This window comes from Hippocampus bargibanti, linkage group LG01, assembly GCF_051943395.1.
Source record: "Hippocampus bargibanti isolate YZ-2025 linkage group LG01, ASM5194339v1, whole genome shotgun sequence".
NCBI classification, from domain to species: Eukaryota; Metazoa; Chordata; class Actinopteri; order Syngnathiformes; family Syngnathidae; genus Hippocampus; species Hippocampus bargibanti.
In genome coordinates, this window is record NC_142734.1 from 22,634,631 (window position 1) to 22,652,813 (window position 18,183).

General features: G+C 46.3%; 1 protein-coding gene across 2 annotated transcripts in view; it reads right to left on the bottom strand.

Annotated features, from left to right (window-relative positions):
• drc7 (dynein regulatory complex subunit 7) overlaps window positions 1-18,183 on the bottom strand; it is a 75,602-nt gene that overhangs the window by 51,658 nt on the left and 5,761 nt on the right. For both annotated transcript variants that reach the window (XM_089004026.1, XM_089004018.1), the window contains exons 2-3: window positions 14,373-14,573; window positions 12,462-12,615 (exon numbers count right to left, since the gene is read on the bottom strand). In XM_089004026.1, coding sequence (XP_088860152.1) covers window positions 12,462-12,615; window positions 14,373-14,491 — 273 coding nt within the window. In that variant the 5' untranslated portion in view covers window positions 14,492-14,573. The remainder of the gene's footprint in view (window positions 1-12,461; window positions 12,616-14,372; window positions 14,574-18,183) is intronic.

Below are 18,183 nucleotides of genomic sequence, written 5' to 3' on the forward strand. Positions count from 1 at the left end.
CTCCACTCCGCTTCTTTATCCAGTAAAGTCTCGTTTTTTCGATATTTTCGGGAGTCGGAAAAAATGTCGATATAACCGCAAGTCCCCGTCGAGACGGCGACCACGGCGACTCTGGAGGTCAAACCCACGACCCCCGTTACGCGGTTGGAGCTGGACAGCGAACTAATTGGCCCCTCCAGCTCCCAAACCGTGCGGGCACTAGTTGACTCGGGGGCCGACGGGTGCATCATCGACCCCCAGCTGGCTGACTCGTTGGGCTGCCAACTCATCGATCTCCTTCCCCCCAAGGAGATCGTCGATCTGGACGGTCGACTGTTGGCCCGAGTCACCCACCTCACGGCCCCGCTTAAACTCAGGGTGGCGGGCAATCACGTTGAGCACCGCCGATTCTTAGTTATGCCCTCCCGGAACACGCCGTTGGTATTGGGTCTCCCCTGGCTCAATACCCACGACCCGTCCATCTCCTGGGAGGGCCACATCATTCAGGGCTGGAGCCCCTTCTGCTACGCCAACGGCCTGCGGTCGGCAACGGCAGGGCGAGACCCCTCCCGCGGTGGCCCGCCCGAGGCCATCTGCCTCAAGGGTGTGCCACAGTGTTACCACGACCTGCGGGAGGTGGTCAGCAAGGACAACGCCCAATCCCTGCCACCCCATCGACCGTATGACTGTGCGATTGATATGCAGCCAGGGGCTCCATTACCGGACTCCAGACTTTTTCACATTTCACAACCTGAACGGGAAGCCCTGAGCACCTATATAGACTCCTCCCTAGCGGCGGGACTCATTCGCCCGTCATGTTCTCCGCTGGGCGCAGGGTTCTTTTTTATTGATAAGAAGGACGGATCCCTGCGCCCGTGTGTCGACTACCGGAGTCTGAACGACATCACCATCCACAATAAATACCCTCTCCCCCTCATGGACTCAGCCTTCGCGCCCCTCCAGTAAGCTACCATTTTTTCAAAATTGGACCTCCGTAGCGCCTACCATCTGGTCCGCATCCGTGAGGGGGATGAATGGAAGACAGCATTCAAGACGCCATTAGGGCATTTTGAGTATCTGGTGATGCCGTTCGGACTCACGAACGCGCCCGCCATTTTTCAAAATCTGATCAATGACGTGCTCAGGAACTTCCTCAATGTTTTTGTTTTCGTTTACTTAGATGACATTCTCATTTTTTCTCATTCTGCAGAAGAGCACCGGCAACACGTCCGACGGGTCCTGGCGCGGCTCCTGCAAAACCGGCTCTACGTGAAGGCAGAGAAGTGCGAGTTCCATGTCCGCTCTCTGTCTTTCCTAGGGTTCGTCGTGGAGCAGGGGCAGCTCAGTGCCGACCCCGCCAAAACAAAAGCGGTGGTAGAATGGCCGATCCCGAAGATGCGTAAACAGCTCCAGCGGTTTTTGGGGTTTGCCAACTTCCCCCGGCAGGACTCCTCCAGCCCCTACCGGTACCGTCCAGACCCTGGTCCCACATCTCCGTCGACTTCGTGACAGGCCTCCCCCTCTCCCGTGGCAAGACGGTCGTCCTCACCGTAGTGGACCGATTCTCCAAGTCGGCCCACTTCGTCCCGTTAACCAGGTTGCCATTCACCATCGAGACAGCTCAACTACTGGTTAACCACGTCGTCCGTCTCCACGGGATTCCGACTAACATTGTGTCGGACCGGGGACCGCAGTTCGTGTCCAAGGTATGGAAGCGTTTCTGTCGGTCCCGAGGGGCGTCGGCGAGCCTGTCGTCTGGATACGATCCCCAGACCAACGGACAGACGGAGAGGAAGAACCAGGACCTGGAGGCGGCCCTCCGGTGTGTGTGCCTCCACCACCCGGCGTCGTGGGCCCTACACCTACCCTGGGTGGAGTACGCCCACAACTCCCTGGTCTCCGCAGCCACAGGTCGGTCCCCATTCATGTCCGCCTGTGGCTATCAGTCGCTCTTGTTTCCCACCCAGGAGGGCCAGGTGGAGGTCCCACCTATTGAACATCACCTCAGACGGGCCCACCGAGTCTGGAAGGAGACCAGGGACGCCCTGACACCGCGTCCCGGAATCAGCGGGTGGCGACCGTCATCGGCGACAGCCACCCAGCTATCAGGTCGGGCAGGAGGTTTGGCTGTCCACGAGGGACCTTCGGCTAGCAGGGACTTCAGCCAAACTGGGCCCACGTTTCACAGGTCCCTGCCCCATCGAGGCCATCCTCAGCCCGGTCTCGGTGAGGCTCCGGCTGCCACCCACCATGCGGATCCACCCCGTATTCCACGTTTCCCTCCTCAAGCCAGTGGAAACCAGCTTCTTAGCCCCCACGCCCACCCCCACCTCCCCCCCGGATGTTGGCCGACGGACCGGTCTACACCGTGCGGGAGATACTGGACTCCAGGCGCATGGGCAGGGGAGTGCAGTACCTTGTCGACTGGGAGGGCTATGGACCCGAGGAACGACAGTGGGTCCCACGTGCCTGGATCCTCGACCCGTCTCTCATCCGGGCGTTCCATGTGGCTCACCCATCCAAACCTGGTGGGCCGCCAAGAGGCGTCCGTTGAGGGGGGGCACTGTCACATCTTGTCGCCGTCCTGGGCGCGCCCCGCCCCTCCTGTCACCTCCTCCACTGCTCCCTGAAGACGGCCCCTCCCATCATCACTCACCTGGGTTCCCACAGCTGTCTGTCATTCCTTTGATTGTGCCTTCTGACTATATTTGCCGGTCGCACACTTCCGTCTCCGTCGGAGTATTCTGAAAGCCACCCTTGCTACTGCCTTGCCGTCAGGTCTGCCTTTATCGATCACAGTCACTTACCTCATCCTGCTGCTATCTTTGCATGCGTGTATCAGTAAAGACTTTTGTTCCTGAGTATCTGTCTCAAATGGCCGGCGGGAGATGAAAAAGAGCACCGTAGTAACCGGATTATCGTAAAAACCACGAATCGTACTAAACGGAAATAATTATACATAAAAAGACTAGAAATGTGCACGGGGAACGAAAATAGTATCGTAATAAGCAGTGTTATCAAAATAAACGATATCGATATAACAAGACTTTACTGTATGTCATTTCAGTTTTCAACCAATCGGTTTTCAGAAAAGTTTCTGGAACGGAAAAAAACGGTCAAAAACCCAAGTTTGACTGTAACTTCTGTGAAATACACTCTCTGGAATACAACAAAAAAATTACAAGTGGACACCGCGTTCGTGGAGTATCCTAGCTAGCTACCTGGACAGCTAATAGATAGCTAACTAGATAGCTAGCTAGCTAGTGTGATAGCTAATAGATAGCAAATAGATAGATAGCCCGATAGCGAGGTAGCTAGAGAGCTAATGGATAGCTAACTCGATACATAGGTAGATTGCTAGCTAACACGATAGCTAATAGATACCAAATAAATAGATCTCTAGATGTCATCACAAAGAGAAAACAGCAAGTCCTGAAGAATGAATGACTCTCTGTGTCATTGTGTCATATTATTGTTATTGTTATTTTTGTTGTCCCCCCCCGAAGATGGCGGCGCGTGAACACGCAGCGGCTCCCCTCTACCGGCAAATTGGCGTTTTCATGTTTATTATGTTTGTTAAAGTCATTATAATAGCCTTGCATGCTGGGTACGAGAGGACAGTCATTTCATCTGTGCTGTATGTCATGCATATTAGCATTATTGACAATAAAGCTGACTTTGACTTTGATAGGGAGCTAGCTAGATCATGAGCTAGCTAGACAGCTAATATATAGCTAACTAGATAGCTAGCTCGCTAGTGAGATAGCTCATAGATAGATAGATAGATAGATAGATAGATAGATAGATAGATAGATAGATAGATAGATAGATAGATAGATAGATAGATAGATAGATAGATAGATAGATAGATAATACATAGCAAATATAGGTAGCTAACGTAATAGCTAATATATAGCAAATAGTTCACTAGCTAGGTAGCCAGCTAGATAGCCAGGTAGATAGATAAATAGATAGCTATTAGCTATCCATTTGCTAGCTAGCTAGCTTTCTATCTATTTGAGTTTTTCCTGGGTGAGTGAAGGCTGGCGCCTGTGGCTGCCGCTGCTCACCCACAGAAAAAAAACGTATCATGTGACTGCAAAGTGACCTTGAGAGTTTTGAAAGGCGCTTATAAATGAAATGTATTAAATTATTATAATATCAAATTCCTCACACACATTCGTTGACATTTTTTTGCATATGTATCAGCAGGGACGGGGGTTACATCAGATATCCAATAATCTATCTACGAGCGAGCTAACTAGCTCGAACCCACCAACCGAGCAAATGGTGGCGGTGGCGCACTATAATTTCTTATATTATATTTTTTCCTCTTTTCACTCCTTTTGATTTATCTTGCGAGCCAGCTATCTCGCTGGTTGGCTCCCTGGCTATCTCGCTAGCTATCTATGAGCTATATAGCGGTGTACCTGGCTAGCTATATAGCTAGCTATCTACTTGCTATTTATTTGCTATCTATCGGCTATCTGGCTGGCTGGCTGGCTATCTATCCATTAGCTATGTAGCTATCTAGCTGGCTAGCTATCTAGCTAGCTATGTACTTGCTATTTATTTGCTATGTATTGGCTATTTGGCTGGCTGTCTGACTACCTCGCTAGCTTTCTATTAGCTATATAGCTGTGTAGATGGCTAGCTATCTAGCGAGCTATCTACTTGCTATATATTTGCTATGTATTGGCTATCTGGCTGATGTAGCCACAAAGGGGCACAAACCAGTGTTTTATTGTGCCGGTCCCAAGCTCGGATAAATACAGAGGGTTGTGTCTGGAAGGGCATCCTTAAAAAAAAATTGCCAAAACAAATATGTGAATCAAACCTCTGAATCCCATACCGGATCGGTCGAGGGGTTAACAACGGCCGCCATTGGTACTGTTGACCTTCAGGGTGCCAGTGGAAAATTGACTACTGTTGGTCGAAGAAGGAGAGGAGGGATGTGTGCCCGGAGGAAAAGAGATAAATGGAACGCGAGTATAGAAGACTAGGAACTTTGAATGTAGGAACAATGACAGGTAAAGGTTGAGAGCTGGTTGAGATGATGCAGAGAAGGAAGAGAGACATACTGTATGTCCAGGAAACCAGGTGGAAAGGGACCAAGGCTAGAAGCTTATGGTCAGGGTTTAAGTTGTTCTATCATGGTGAAGACAGAAAATGAAATGGAGTTGGGGTTATCTTAAGAGGAGTTTGTTAGGAATGTCTTCGAAGTAAAAACCAAAGTATCAGATAGGATGATGAGCCTGAAGCTAGAAATTGAAGGCATGATGTTCAATGTTGTTTGTGGGTGTTAGAATTGGTTATATACACATGCTAAAACCATCCTATGTTATTTCATTTCTACTTATACTTATCAATTAGTCCGTCCATATATGTATGTAGTTTAGTTTTCTGTATATGTGAATGAGTATACTTGTACTCAGCTTGTACTTAGTATAGAAATCTAACTATCAAGTTTCAGTCTAATAATAAATATTCATGATTGTATCTAGCAGATGATAGGTCTTTTCCAAAGTGACATCACTCCTGTTGTTTATAAATGTTTGAGACGCGCGTTTGAGACGCGCGCTTGAGCGCGCTCTTGCCTATGTCCCTTGGCCTAGCTTCTCCCTGGAGAACATCCTCTAGCTGCCTGATAATAAATATTCATTTTTTTGTATATCACCTTGCTTCCTGCTGATTTAATATTTAGACTACACAAATGAAGAACAAGGAAGAACAACATTTAACCCAACTGTGGGTATGCCCCACAAGTAGGATGTGAGCTGGCGGAGGAGAAATTTTGGTTGGACTTTGATGAAGTCATACAGAACATCCCGAAAAGTGAGAGGGTTGTAATTGGTGGAGACTTCAATGGACATGTTGGCGCAGGAAACAAACATGATAAGGAGGTGATGGGCAGGTTTGGACTCCAGATGAGGAATGCTGAAGGACAGATGGTGGATGACTTTGCTAAGAGAATGGAAATGGTTATTGTGAATACTTTCTTTCAGAAGAGACAGGGACATAGGGTGACATGAGGCCAGACAAAGAGTGATCCCAAATCCGCACCCGGGGGTAGGCGTAGGCGGAGTCCAACAGATCGGACCACCGGCAGCCCCTTGCAACCGCACTCACCTGAAGGTCGTCTTGAGTCCTCACTCTTGCCACTGGAATACAGCGGGTGCGGCCAAGTATGTGGGGGAAGGAATTGCGCGCCCCGTCCCTCACACTAAATCCACTAGTAGCGCAGGTTCCAGCTTCCACCATATAAGTCCACTGGCGATAGGATAAAGTGACGGGGGCAGGTCATGGATGTGACTGGAAGCTTCTAGCTTGATTCCTACACAGGGGCGGTACAGGATTGATGGTCGTTGCGAAGATGGGATGGAGCAACATTATCCTTCGGCAGCATCCTGTGCGTCTGAGCAGCCCTATTCAGGGTCCGCACTGCTCACCCCTTATAGGGGAAGGGTCTAGAAAAGGTGACGTAAACATTGCTTGTTGCACCACACCTGGGTGGCCCACCGCAGCCACCAAGGCATCCCCCTCTGCGGTCGAAAACGAAATATAAATAAATTAATGACTATGAACCTGGCTTCCTGGAATGTTCGCACCCTCCTCGATGCTCGAGACGGGATGGAGAGACCTCGAAGACGAACTGCCCTCATCGCACATGAGCTCAGGAGGTACAACATCGATATTGGCGCACTCAGTGAGACTCGGTTCTCAGGCGAGGATTCACTCACAGAAGTTGGTGAGGGCTACACCTTCTTCTGGAAGGGTCTCCCAGAGAATCAGCGAAGACTCCATGGAGTTGGCTTTGCTGTGAAAAGCAGCTTACTCAGTAACATCCCTGAGTCCCCCCAAGGCATCAGTGAACGGCTTATGACCTGGCGTATTCCCCTGGTAAAAGGTCGCTTCGCAACTTTAATCAGCGCCTATGCTCCCACCTTGGATGCTGACGACAACACCAAAGATGCCTTCTACGAGTCCCTGGATGCTACCATATCCAAAATCCCTGCCTCTGATAAACTTGTTCTGATGGGTGACTTCAATGCCCGAGTAGGTACTGATGCCAGGCTCTGGAAACAAGTAATCGGAAGACACGGGACGGGGAAAATAAACAGCAATAGCCTCCGACTCCTCACTCTGTGCTCTGAGCATCAGTTGATTGTAACTAACACCATCTTTCAACTGAAAAAGAAATACATCACATCATGGATGCACCCCAGGTCCAAACATTGGCACTTACTGGACTACATTATCACAAGGCAACGAGACCAAAATGACGTCTGCATCACACGGGCCATGCGTGGGGCTGAATGCTGGACTGATCATCGACTAATCAAGTCCAGGCTCAAGCTGAGAATTCGACCTCCTCACAAGAAACAGCAACCCCAAAGGCGTCTTAACACCAGGGCCCTGGAGTCCCCAGAGTGTGCAGCCAGCTACCGCAACAAGCTGGCAGAGGGACTTGCCAGCCTGGACAAGGACACCAGTAACGGTGACCTTGATATTGAAAGCAGGTGGAAAAAAATTGAGGACAACAATTCATCAAGCTGCCTCTGAGACCATCGGCTTCACTCAGAAACGTCATCAAGACTGGTTCGATAACAGCTCAGCTGCCATACAGGACCTTCTGGAAGCCAAGCGCAAAGCCCATACCACACTTCTCTCCAACCCCCATTCTCCACTTCTCCTCTCCCACTACAAGGCCATCCGTGGTGAAACGCAGAAACAGCTGAGGATGATGGAGAACAAGTCGTGGCTCAGCAAGGCCCAAGAAATCCAGAGGCATGCAGACAACAACAACACACACGCCTTCTATGATGCTGTAAAATCCCTGCACGGCCCACGAAGACAACACATTGTACCAGTTAAATCTGCAGACGGTTCTGTACTACTGAAGGACAAACAGCTAATACTTGAGCGCTTGGCAGAGCACTTTGACTCCCTGCTCAACCAAGTAAACCCTTTAAACACATTTGTCCTTGACTCCCTCCCAGAGCTTCCATCAGTTCCCTCCCTTGATGAACCTCCTCAGTTCACAGAGGTCCTCTCTGCAATCCGGAGCCTTAAAAACAACAAAAGCCCTGGCCCTGATGGACTTCCAGCTGAGGTCTTCAAGAGCGGCGGTTACCCCCTGACACGGAAGCTTTACCACCTCATCTGCAACATCTGGCAAAACGGGACACTTCCTCAGGAATGGAAAGACAGCAACATTGTTACCATTTATAAAAGGAAGGGGGACAAGTCAGTCTGTGGCAACAGCCGTGGCATCTCCCTACTTTCTGTTGCTTGCAAGATTCTTGCCAAAGTAATGCTGTTCCGTCTTACATCGCACATTACCGAAGACATCCTCCCAGAGACACAATGCGGTTTCAGGAAGGATCGAAGCACTCTGGACATGATCTTCGCTGCGCGCCAAGTTCTGGAGAAATGCAAGGAACAAAACAAGGACCTCTATATCACCTTCATCGACCTTACAAAGGCATTTGACACAGTTAACCGTGACATTCTCTGGACCACACTGCAGAAATTTGGCGTTCCCTCCAAATTTCTCGGCATCCTAAAACAGTTCCACAGCGGCATGCAAGCAACTGTACTTGTTGGTGGCCAGCAATCTTCCCCGTTCCCTGTGGAAGTCGGGGTGAAGCAGGGCTGTGTACTGGCCCCTGCTATATTCAACCTGTTCCTGATGGCAGCTACGCTCCTCTTCCATAAGTCCATCCAGGAAGGTGGCGGCGTACAAATCCAATTCCGCCTGGATGGTAGCCTGTATGGTAGCCTGTATGGTAGCCTGTATGGTAGCCTGTTCAACATCAGACGCCTACAGGCCAAGACCAAGACCCTGATCAGCGACATCTACGAGCTACAGTATGCAGATGATTGTGCTCTGTTGGCCCACAGCCCAGCTGCCATGCAACATGCCCTTGATACCATGTCCTCCGTCTACCGATCACTCGGTCTCGTGATCAATGTAACCAAAACGGAGGTCATGGCAAAAGAGAGTTCTCCTACCCCAGCGTTCACCCTCAATGGCACACCCCTCAGGGTTGTCCAACAATTCAGCTACCTAGGCAGCATTCTAACACCCACCTGTCTAATTGACGATGACGTCCAGGCCCGCATCCATCAAGCCTCCAAAGCTTTTGGCAGATTGCGTACTCGTGTGTTCGAAAACAACCACTTAAGAACTCCAACAAAAGTCGCAGTCTACCAAGCAGTGTGTGTGTCCACGCTGCTATATGGCGCAGAAGCCTGGACCATCTATCGACGCCATGTGAGACGCCTTGATGCATTCCACATCAGGTGCCTCCAACGAATCCTTTGCATCACCTGGCAGGATCGTGTCCCACACACCGACATCATTCAACGCACCGCCTCCACCAGTATCGAGGCTATACTGGCAAAGAGGCAACTCCGGTGGGTTGGACATGTCATCCGGATGCCTAGCTGCCGCTTGCCTCGGCAGGTGCTTTATGGACAACTCCTGTCAGCGAATAGGAAGCCTGGTGGTCCTAAGCTGCGATACAAAGACCAGCTTAAACAGACTCTAAAGAAATGCAATATCAAGCCCAGCGATCTGGAGTCTGCTGCAGCTAACAGGCCACTGTGGCGTTCCTTATGCCACGAAGGGGTGACACAACTTGAAAACAAACGCACCCAGAGGAGGATCGTGCGGCACGAGCAAAGACACCTCTGTGCTGCTTCAGTACCGACTCGCCAGCCCGGTCCTGGCCTCACATGTCCTGAATGTGGCAGGATTTGTGGCTCCAGAATCGGGCTTCATACAGTGGCATCGACGCCAGCGCCGATAACCACTGTCCAATACCCCACAAAGCAATGGAAGCGACGTCATCTTCGACTTCGATGGACTGTCAAGAGAGAGAGAGAAGAGAGCTGGCATTGGGGAAGATGAAGAAATCAAAGGCTGAAGTGAGGACAAAATGGTGGAAGTTGAAAAAGGAAGAGTGTTGCATGACATTTAGGAAGGAAATAAGACAAGCACTGGGTGGGCAAGAGGTCCTTCCAGATGACTGGCAAACTACAGCGAACATAAGCAGAGACACAGGTCGGAAAGTACTTGGTTTATCGAGTGGAAGAAAGGTAGATAAGGAGACTTTGTGGTGGAATGAGGAGGTGCAGGAGTGTATACAGAGAAAGAGGTTAGCAAAGAAGAAGTGGGACACTGAGAGGACGGACGAGAGTAGACAGCAGTACAAGGAGATGCAGCGCACGGTTGAAGTAAAGGTGGCAAAGGCCAAACAAGAGGCCTATGATGACTTGTATGCTCGGCTGGACAGCAAGGAAGGCGAGACTGATCTTTACAGGCTGGCGAGAGAGAGACAAAGATGGTAAGGACCAGCAGCAGGTTCGGGTGATTAAGAATAGAGATGGCAATGTATTAACAGGTCCCAATTGTGTGATGGCAAGATGGAAAGAGTACTTTGAAGAATTGATGAATGAGGAAAATGAGAAGGAACAAAGAGTAGAAGACGTGACTGTTGTGGACCAAGACGTAGCAAACATTAGCAAGGATGAAGTGAGGAGGGCGCTGAAGAGGATGAAGGGGGGAAAGGCACTTGGGCCTGATGATTTACCAATCGAGGTATGGAAGTGTCTTGGAGAGGTAGCGGTGCTGTTCCTGACTGGGTTATTCAACAAGATCTTAGATGGTGAACAGATGCCTGAATAATGGAGACGAAGTGTACTCGTGCCCATTTTTAAGAAAAAAGGAGATGTGCAGAGTTGTACTCACTACAGAGGAATAAAGTTGATGAGCCATACCATGAAACTCTGGGAAAGAGTAGTTGAAGCAAGACTAAGAGCAGAGGTGAACATTTGTGAGCAGCAGTATGGCTTCATGCCAAAAAAAAGAGTACGGCAGATGCAGTGTTTGCTTGAAGAATGCTAATAGAGAAATACAGCGAAGGAAGGAATTGCATTGTGTCTTTGTAGATCTGAAGAAAGTGTACGACAAGGTGCCCAGAGAAGAGCTGTGGTATTGCATGATGAAGTCTGGAGTGACATAAAAGTCTGTAAGAGCGGTGCAAGACATGTATCATGACTGTATTGTACTCATGACTGTATGTATTCATCACATGTGCTGTCGGTGTGATGGAGGACTTCAAGGTGGAGGTGGGACTCCACCAGGGGTCAGCTCTAAGCCCCTTCTTATTTGCTATGGTGAAGGACAGGCTGACAGACGATGTTAGACAAGAATCTCCTTGGACAATTATGTTTGCAGATGACATTGTGATCTGTAGCGAGAACGGGGAACAGATGGCAGAGAAACTAGAGATGTGGAGATATGCCCTGGAAAGGAGTGTTAGGGTAATTCGCCATACAAACATCTCTAAACATCGCTCTGTCGTCTTTGTTTACATTTTGAACTTCCTCATACGTCATATCCTGTCTTCCTTTACACGATGTCGCGTTTTCATTACGTCACATCCTGTCGCGTCATTACTATGCGCCGCATAAATACTCCTGCTGCCCGTTCGTCTCTCTCTCTCTCTCTCCTGCTCCCTCCGCGGCCGATACCACGATGTCCCGTGCTCTCCCAATTAAATCAACTTTCTGTTCAAGACCTGGCTCCCTGATGATTTAACCATCGATCTCCATCTACACCCGTCGAAGCAATGAACCAAGGGCGAACGATAAAAAATAATCCAACAGAGAGGAATGAAGATCAGTCGCAGCAAGACTGAATACATGTGTGTGAATGAGAGGGATCCAAGTGTAAGAGTGATGCTACAGGGAGAAGAAATAAAGAAGGTGGAGATTTTTAAGTAGTTGGGGTCAACTGTCCAGAGCAATGGAGAGTGTGGAAAAAGAGGTGAAGAATCGTGTCCAGGCAGGCCGGAGCGGCTGGACAAAAATGTCAGGAGTGATGTGTGATAGAAGGGTTTCAGCTAGGATGAAAGGAAAAGTGTATAATGTGGACCTGTGTAGTGCTGTGAAATGTAAATTTCTCCACTGCGAGACTAATAAAGGCATATCCAATCCAATCCAATCCAATCCAATAAAACAGTGGTGAGACCAGCCATGATGTTTGGACTGGAGACAGTGCCACTTAAGAAAAGACAGGAAGCAGAGCTAGAGGTAGAAGAGCTGAAGATGTTGAGGTTTTCTTTGGGAGTGACCAGGTTGGATAGGATCAGGAATGAGTATATTAGAGGGACAACTCATATTAGAGGCTTTGGAGAAAAAGTCAGAGAGGCCAGGTTTGGACATGTCCAGAGGAGAGAGAGTGACTATATCGGGCGAAGGATGCTGAGCCTTGAACTGCCAGGCAGGAGACCGAGAGGAAGACCGAAGAGGAGGTTTATTGATGTGGTCAAAGAGGACATGAAGGTAGCTGGTGTGAGAGAAGAGGATGCACAAAACCGGGATAGATGGAGGACATTGATTCACTGTGGTGACCTCTGAAGGGAAAAGCCGAAAGGAAAAGAAGATTATGGTGTTACAGATCTTGGCGTTACCTGGATGCCGCATTCATTGATGGGGCAAAGCAGCAACGATTTGCGCTCAGGACACAAAAGGCAATATTGACGCTGGAAGTTGTCGGCGATGGCCAGCAGGCGGACTTCCTCCGCCGAATTACACTTGTAGGAGTCCGGAAGCGGCGGAATGAACCTGGGAGGGAGACGTACACGCAACGCAAAGAAAACGTGCACACTTTTGCAACACAAACAGCAAGATAGTGATTCAAAGATGAACAGAAAAGACAAAATACTGTACATTTACAATATCTATAAAAAATACCAAAATTAAAAACAATTTGTTATTAAATACAGTGATACCTCGGCTTACGAACGCTTTAGCTCACAAACTTTTTCAGCGGATGAACACCAAACCACACGGTCGAATAGCACCCCGGTGGCCAGCAGACTAGTTTTTATCACCACTTTTTTTGAGTGAAGACGTGGTTTGTTATACAGTGTGGTGCTAGTGCTTTTTTTGGGAGCGAATTAGACCCCACCACAGGCTAGTGTTCAGCCGAAGAAGACACAAAACAAAATGACGGTCGAGCAGAAGAAGGAGATCATTGAAAAACACCAACGAGGTGAGCATTTGTGTGACTTAGCGTCTCAGTACCAGTATGCTAAGTCGACCATCCTACCTACAGTCTACCATCCTTAAGAACAACGAAGGGTGTTTCTGTGTTGTCTAAGCAATGGTCTCAGGCAATAGAAGAGGTCGAAAAACTTCTGTTGATTGGATTAATGAAAAACCGCTAGCAGGGGACAGTGTGAGTGAGGGTAACTCCCTCTCTCCCTCCTGTTCCCACTGCATTCCATCAAGCCATCAATGACCATCACAAAGGTCAATAAAACAACTTGATTATACAGTCCAGTTTATTTCTTCAATGACAATCCAGTAGGACATTTATTATACATCAATAAGATAAATTATGTGTAGTTGTAAGGCGTATTTAGTTTAAAAAATATGTTTTATAGGGACCTGGAAACGGATTATTCTCATTTTTAATTTTTTCCTATGGAAATTAATGTTTGGAAGATGAACATTTGGCCTTACACACACTTTCTGGGAACCTATTAAGTTCGTAAGCTGAGCTATCACTATTTCTTCAGTTCCTTCAAGTCACAAATTCTTTACTGGGCAACGCCATCCTCTAGTGGACGTGTAGTAATATCACACCACACTCGCAGCTACGGAGTGATTCAGATGTAGCCCGAATGCAGACTAGCGATGAAATCCACGGATCAGTGGCATTAATATATATATATATATATATATATATATATATATATATATATATATATATATATATATATATATATATATATATATATACACCTCTTTGACCACATCCATAAACCTCCTCTATAGTCTCGCAAATTTGCTAGATTTAAAGTAATAAATTTGTTAGATTTTTTTAAACGTTTATATCTCGCAAATATGTGACTTTAAATCTAGCAAATTTGTGCGTTTGAATCGAGCAAATTTGTGACTTTAAATCGAGTGAAATTTGACTTTAAATCTCGTAAATTTGCGAGTTTGAATCCAGCAAATTTGTGACTTTAAATCTAGCAAATTTGCGAGGTTGAATCTAGAAAATTTCTGACTTTAAATCTAGCAAATTTGTGAGTTTAAATGGAGAAAATTTGTGACTTTAAATCTAGCAAATTTGTGATTTTAAATCTAGCAAATTTGCGAGTTTGAATCTACCAAATTTACGAGTTTAAATCTAGCAAATTTGTGACTTTAAACTTAGCAAATTTGCGACTTTTTTTCTCAGAATAATACCAATCTTAAAAAAAAAATCTATATTTCAACCTGGCCCTAATGCTCTTCCGTAGGACCCCCGTTTTTCCTGAGAAGAAAACAACCGCAGAGCCATGCCTGACACGGGGTGAGCGGTTACTTACAGGAAATCACTGGTTTCCGAGACATCTATATCTTGCGGCACTTGCTCATTTTCATCTTCCGCTTGCTCCTCGTCGGAATGGACAAGCGTCTCCGTCAGTTCGTCTGTTGACTGACTCATTTGTCGTTCGTGTGCGTCGCCAAAATGGCCGCCTGCTCCAAAACTGAAATGTCAAATTTCCGCTTCCAACATTTCTTCATACCTGCTGAAGCCAAACTCATTTCGTTAGTTTATATGCTAAACCATCAATAAACCAAAATGAAAATGATGAGGACCCCCATTTTTATCTTTAATAATAATATATAAATGCTAGCTAGCTATTTGCTATCAATTTGATATTTATTATCTACGAGCGAACTGTTGTCTGTCTGTCTGGATGGCTATCTAGCTAGCTATCTATTAGCTGTCCGTCGCTGGCCACCATCGATGAGGGTATCTAGTGATTAAAAGGCCGAAACACCCAATGATTCCTTGGCACACTACTGACGATGTGTCCCAAATTCACAACCTCCCATCCCTGAGGCACAGCTCCCACACCACTCTCAACATCAAGGCTAATCTCATGTGAGGACCATCCATTGGCACAAATGGACAGAATAACATCACGTCCAGTGTTTCATGATTATTGTCTGGCTCGCTGGATATCTATCTATCTATCTATCTATCTATCTATCTATCTATCTATCTATCTATCTATCTATCTATCTATCTATCTATCTATCTATCTATCTATCTATCTATCTATCTATCTATCTAACCGTCCGTCCGTCCGTCTGTCTGTCTCTATTTATCTCTCTCTATCTATCTCTCTATCTCTCAATCTGTCTGCCTGTCTGCCTGTCTGCCTGCCCGCCCGTGCCTGCCTGCCTGCCTATCCATGTGCTACCCATTTGCTATCTATTAGCTATCTCACTAGCTCGTTACCTATCTAGTTGGCTATCTATTAGCTGTCTAGCTAGCTCACGATCTAGCTAGTTCCCTATCTAGCGATCTATTTATTTGCAATCTATTAGCTATCTTGCTAGCTCGCTATCTAGCTATCTATCGAGTTAGCTATCTATTAGCTGTCTAGCTACCTCGCTATCTTGGCTATTTATCTATTTGCTATCTATTAGCTATCACACTAGCTCGCTAGATAGTTAGCTATCTAATAGCTGTCTAGGTAGCTAGATAGGATACTCCACGAACACGGTGTCCACTTTTAATTTGTTTGTCTTTCTGTCTTCACCATGATAGAACAACTTAAACCCTGACCCTAAGCTTCTAGCCTTGCTTTCTTTCCACCTGCTCTCCTGGACACACAGTATGTCTACCTTCCTTCTCTGCATCATGTCAACCAGCTCTCTACCTTTACCTGTCATTGTTCCTACATTCAAAGTTCCTACTCTTAGTTCTATACTCTTGGCCTTCCATTTCTCACTTTTCCTCTAGGCACACCTCCCTCTTCTCCTTCTTTGACCAACAGTAGTCCATTTTCCACTGGCACCCTGAAGTTTAACAGTACCAATGGCGGCCGGGCCTCGACTAATAATTAATTATGGGATTCAGAGGTTTGATTCGCATATTTTTTTTTACGTCAGATGCCCTTGGATTGGATTGGATATGCCTTTATTAGTCTCACAGTGGAGAAATTTACATTTCACAGCAGCAAAGTGATGAAAGGAATGAAAGTAGAAAAACGAAATACATGAACTGCTGGAAAGGCAGCCACTCTCGCGGCGCCCTCTTGAAATCAAAAGAACAAAAAAAAAACTAAATAACAAATAATATGACAGCATAGAGACAATGTGACAAAACAAAGACACAGAGAGACGTTCATTTTCAGGACTTGCTGTACCCTCTTTGTGATGACATAAAGCAGTTCCAGATGAAAGAGGAGAGGATCAAAGTGTCTTTCCACCAGTGGATCAGGGACATCATGGTGGAATTTGCACGTCGACTACAAGCTAAATGTTGAAAGCAAACACGCAGCTGTAGCATCCATTGACGAAGAGAGATTGTCTCACATCTCCTGTTCCACATAAATCTGCTTCAATTCCACGCCGCAACAGTTCCACATACGCATCGGCGCTCTGCGCTGACGCTCCTTTCTTCTTACCGGCACAATAAGACACTGGCTTGTGCCCCCTTGTGGCTACATTAATAATAATAATAATAATAATAATAATAATAATAATAAATTTGATTTGTAAGCGCTTTTCAAAGCTCTCAAGGTCACTTTACAGTCGCAGGAAAAGTTTTTTTGTGGTTGAGCAGCGGCAGCCATACCCACCAGTGATCACTCAACCCGGAAGTAACTCAAATAGATAGAAAGCTAGCAAGCTAGCTAATAATTAGCTAAAATAATTAATAAATAATAATAATAATAATAATAATAATAATACATTGTATTTATAAGCACCTTTCAAATCTCTCAAGGTCACTTTACAGTCAGAGGATCAGTTTTTCTGTGGGTGAGCAGTGGCAGCCACACGCGCCAGCGATCACTCAACCTGGAAGTAACTCAAATAGATGTATGGTGTACTCAGTGGCTCTGTTTGCTCCCTCTTTGTGCGTTTAGAAGTTTGTTTCGACGACTCTGCGCCCCACCATGACAAGCCACCCAGAGCTGCTCAACTGGGTAGGATGTGCTTCGTTTGCGACCGATTTCCTCTGTCTGAATCCTCTGGAGCCGCCTGTCGAGCTTGTGAGTCACGTCCGTCGTGTGCTATTCATGCCATGGAATTGTTTTCACATGAGTAGAAAGGGCACGTCCCTTTCTACTTACACCTTGAATTCATTTTGGGATGAAGCTGCTCATTCAATTAACTCTTATAATAATAATAATAATAATAATAATAATAATAATAATAATAATAATAATAATAATAATAATAATAATAATAATAATAATAAAAATAAAAATAATAACTAGTTTAGGCAGACTCGTTTTCCACACACCCTTTGAGTGCGGACGTGGTTTGTTATCAAGTGGAGAACTTTTGCTATTATGGGAGCGAAAAAGACCCCACCACAGCCTAGTGTTAAGCCGAAGAGGACACAAAACAAAATGAATGTTGAGCACTCGCTTCTTTTAGGTGTCAATTAAAATTTCTCCATAAACTCCAACTCGGCCAGATTTCCTCAGCCCGGATCATCACAAAAAAAAATCCTCCTCTCACCACATCACCCCCATCCTCCAACTCCAGAGACAACTCCACTGGCTCCCGGTCAAACTTAGAAGTGACTTCAAAATATTTCTATACACAGTGATACCTCAGCTCGTGAACTTATTTGGTTCCCAGAAAGTGTGTGTAAGGCGAAAAGGTCGTCTTCCAAACATTAATTTCCCATAAGAAACCATTGAAATGAGAATAATCCATTCCCAGTTCCCCATAAAACATCATTTTCTACTAAATAAGCCTTCAAGGACAACCGACACCATGTTTTTATTTCCTAACTGACATTTGAAAAACGTTTTATAGCATCTAAAATACCCAAAACACGCAGGCTGATATTTTTAGTCAAATGCAAAACACCAATAAAAATGAGTTAAAGTGTCGCACAACTACTTCAAAATGACCCTTGAAATGTAGAGTTTCAGAAGTTCCCGCCCCCTTGTTCGTGACATCACATGAGGACGTCTTGCCTTGCTCTTGAATGAAAAGAAAGGCTTCAGATTCTGAGAAGATGCTTTCTTGTTATTCATCCAGTTATGAATATGATTCAAATAGTTCTGAAGAGGAAAGCATAAATGTTTAGCGATCGATCATGCTAGCTAGCTGGTCACCCACAGAAAATCTGATCTTGTGACTGTAAAGTGACCTTGAGAG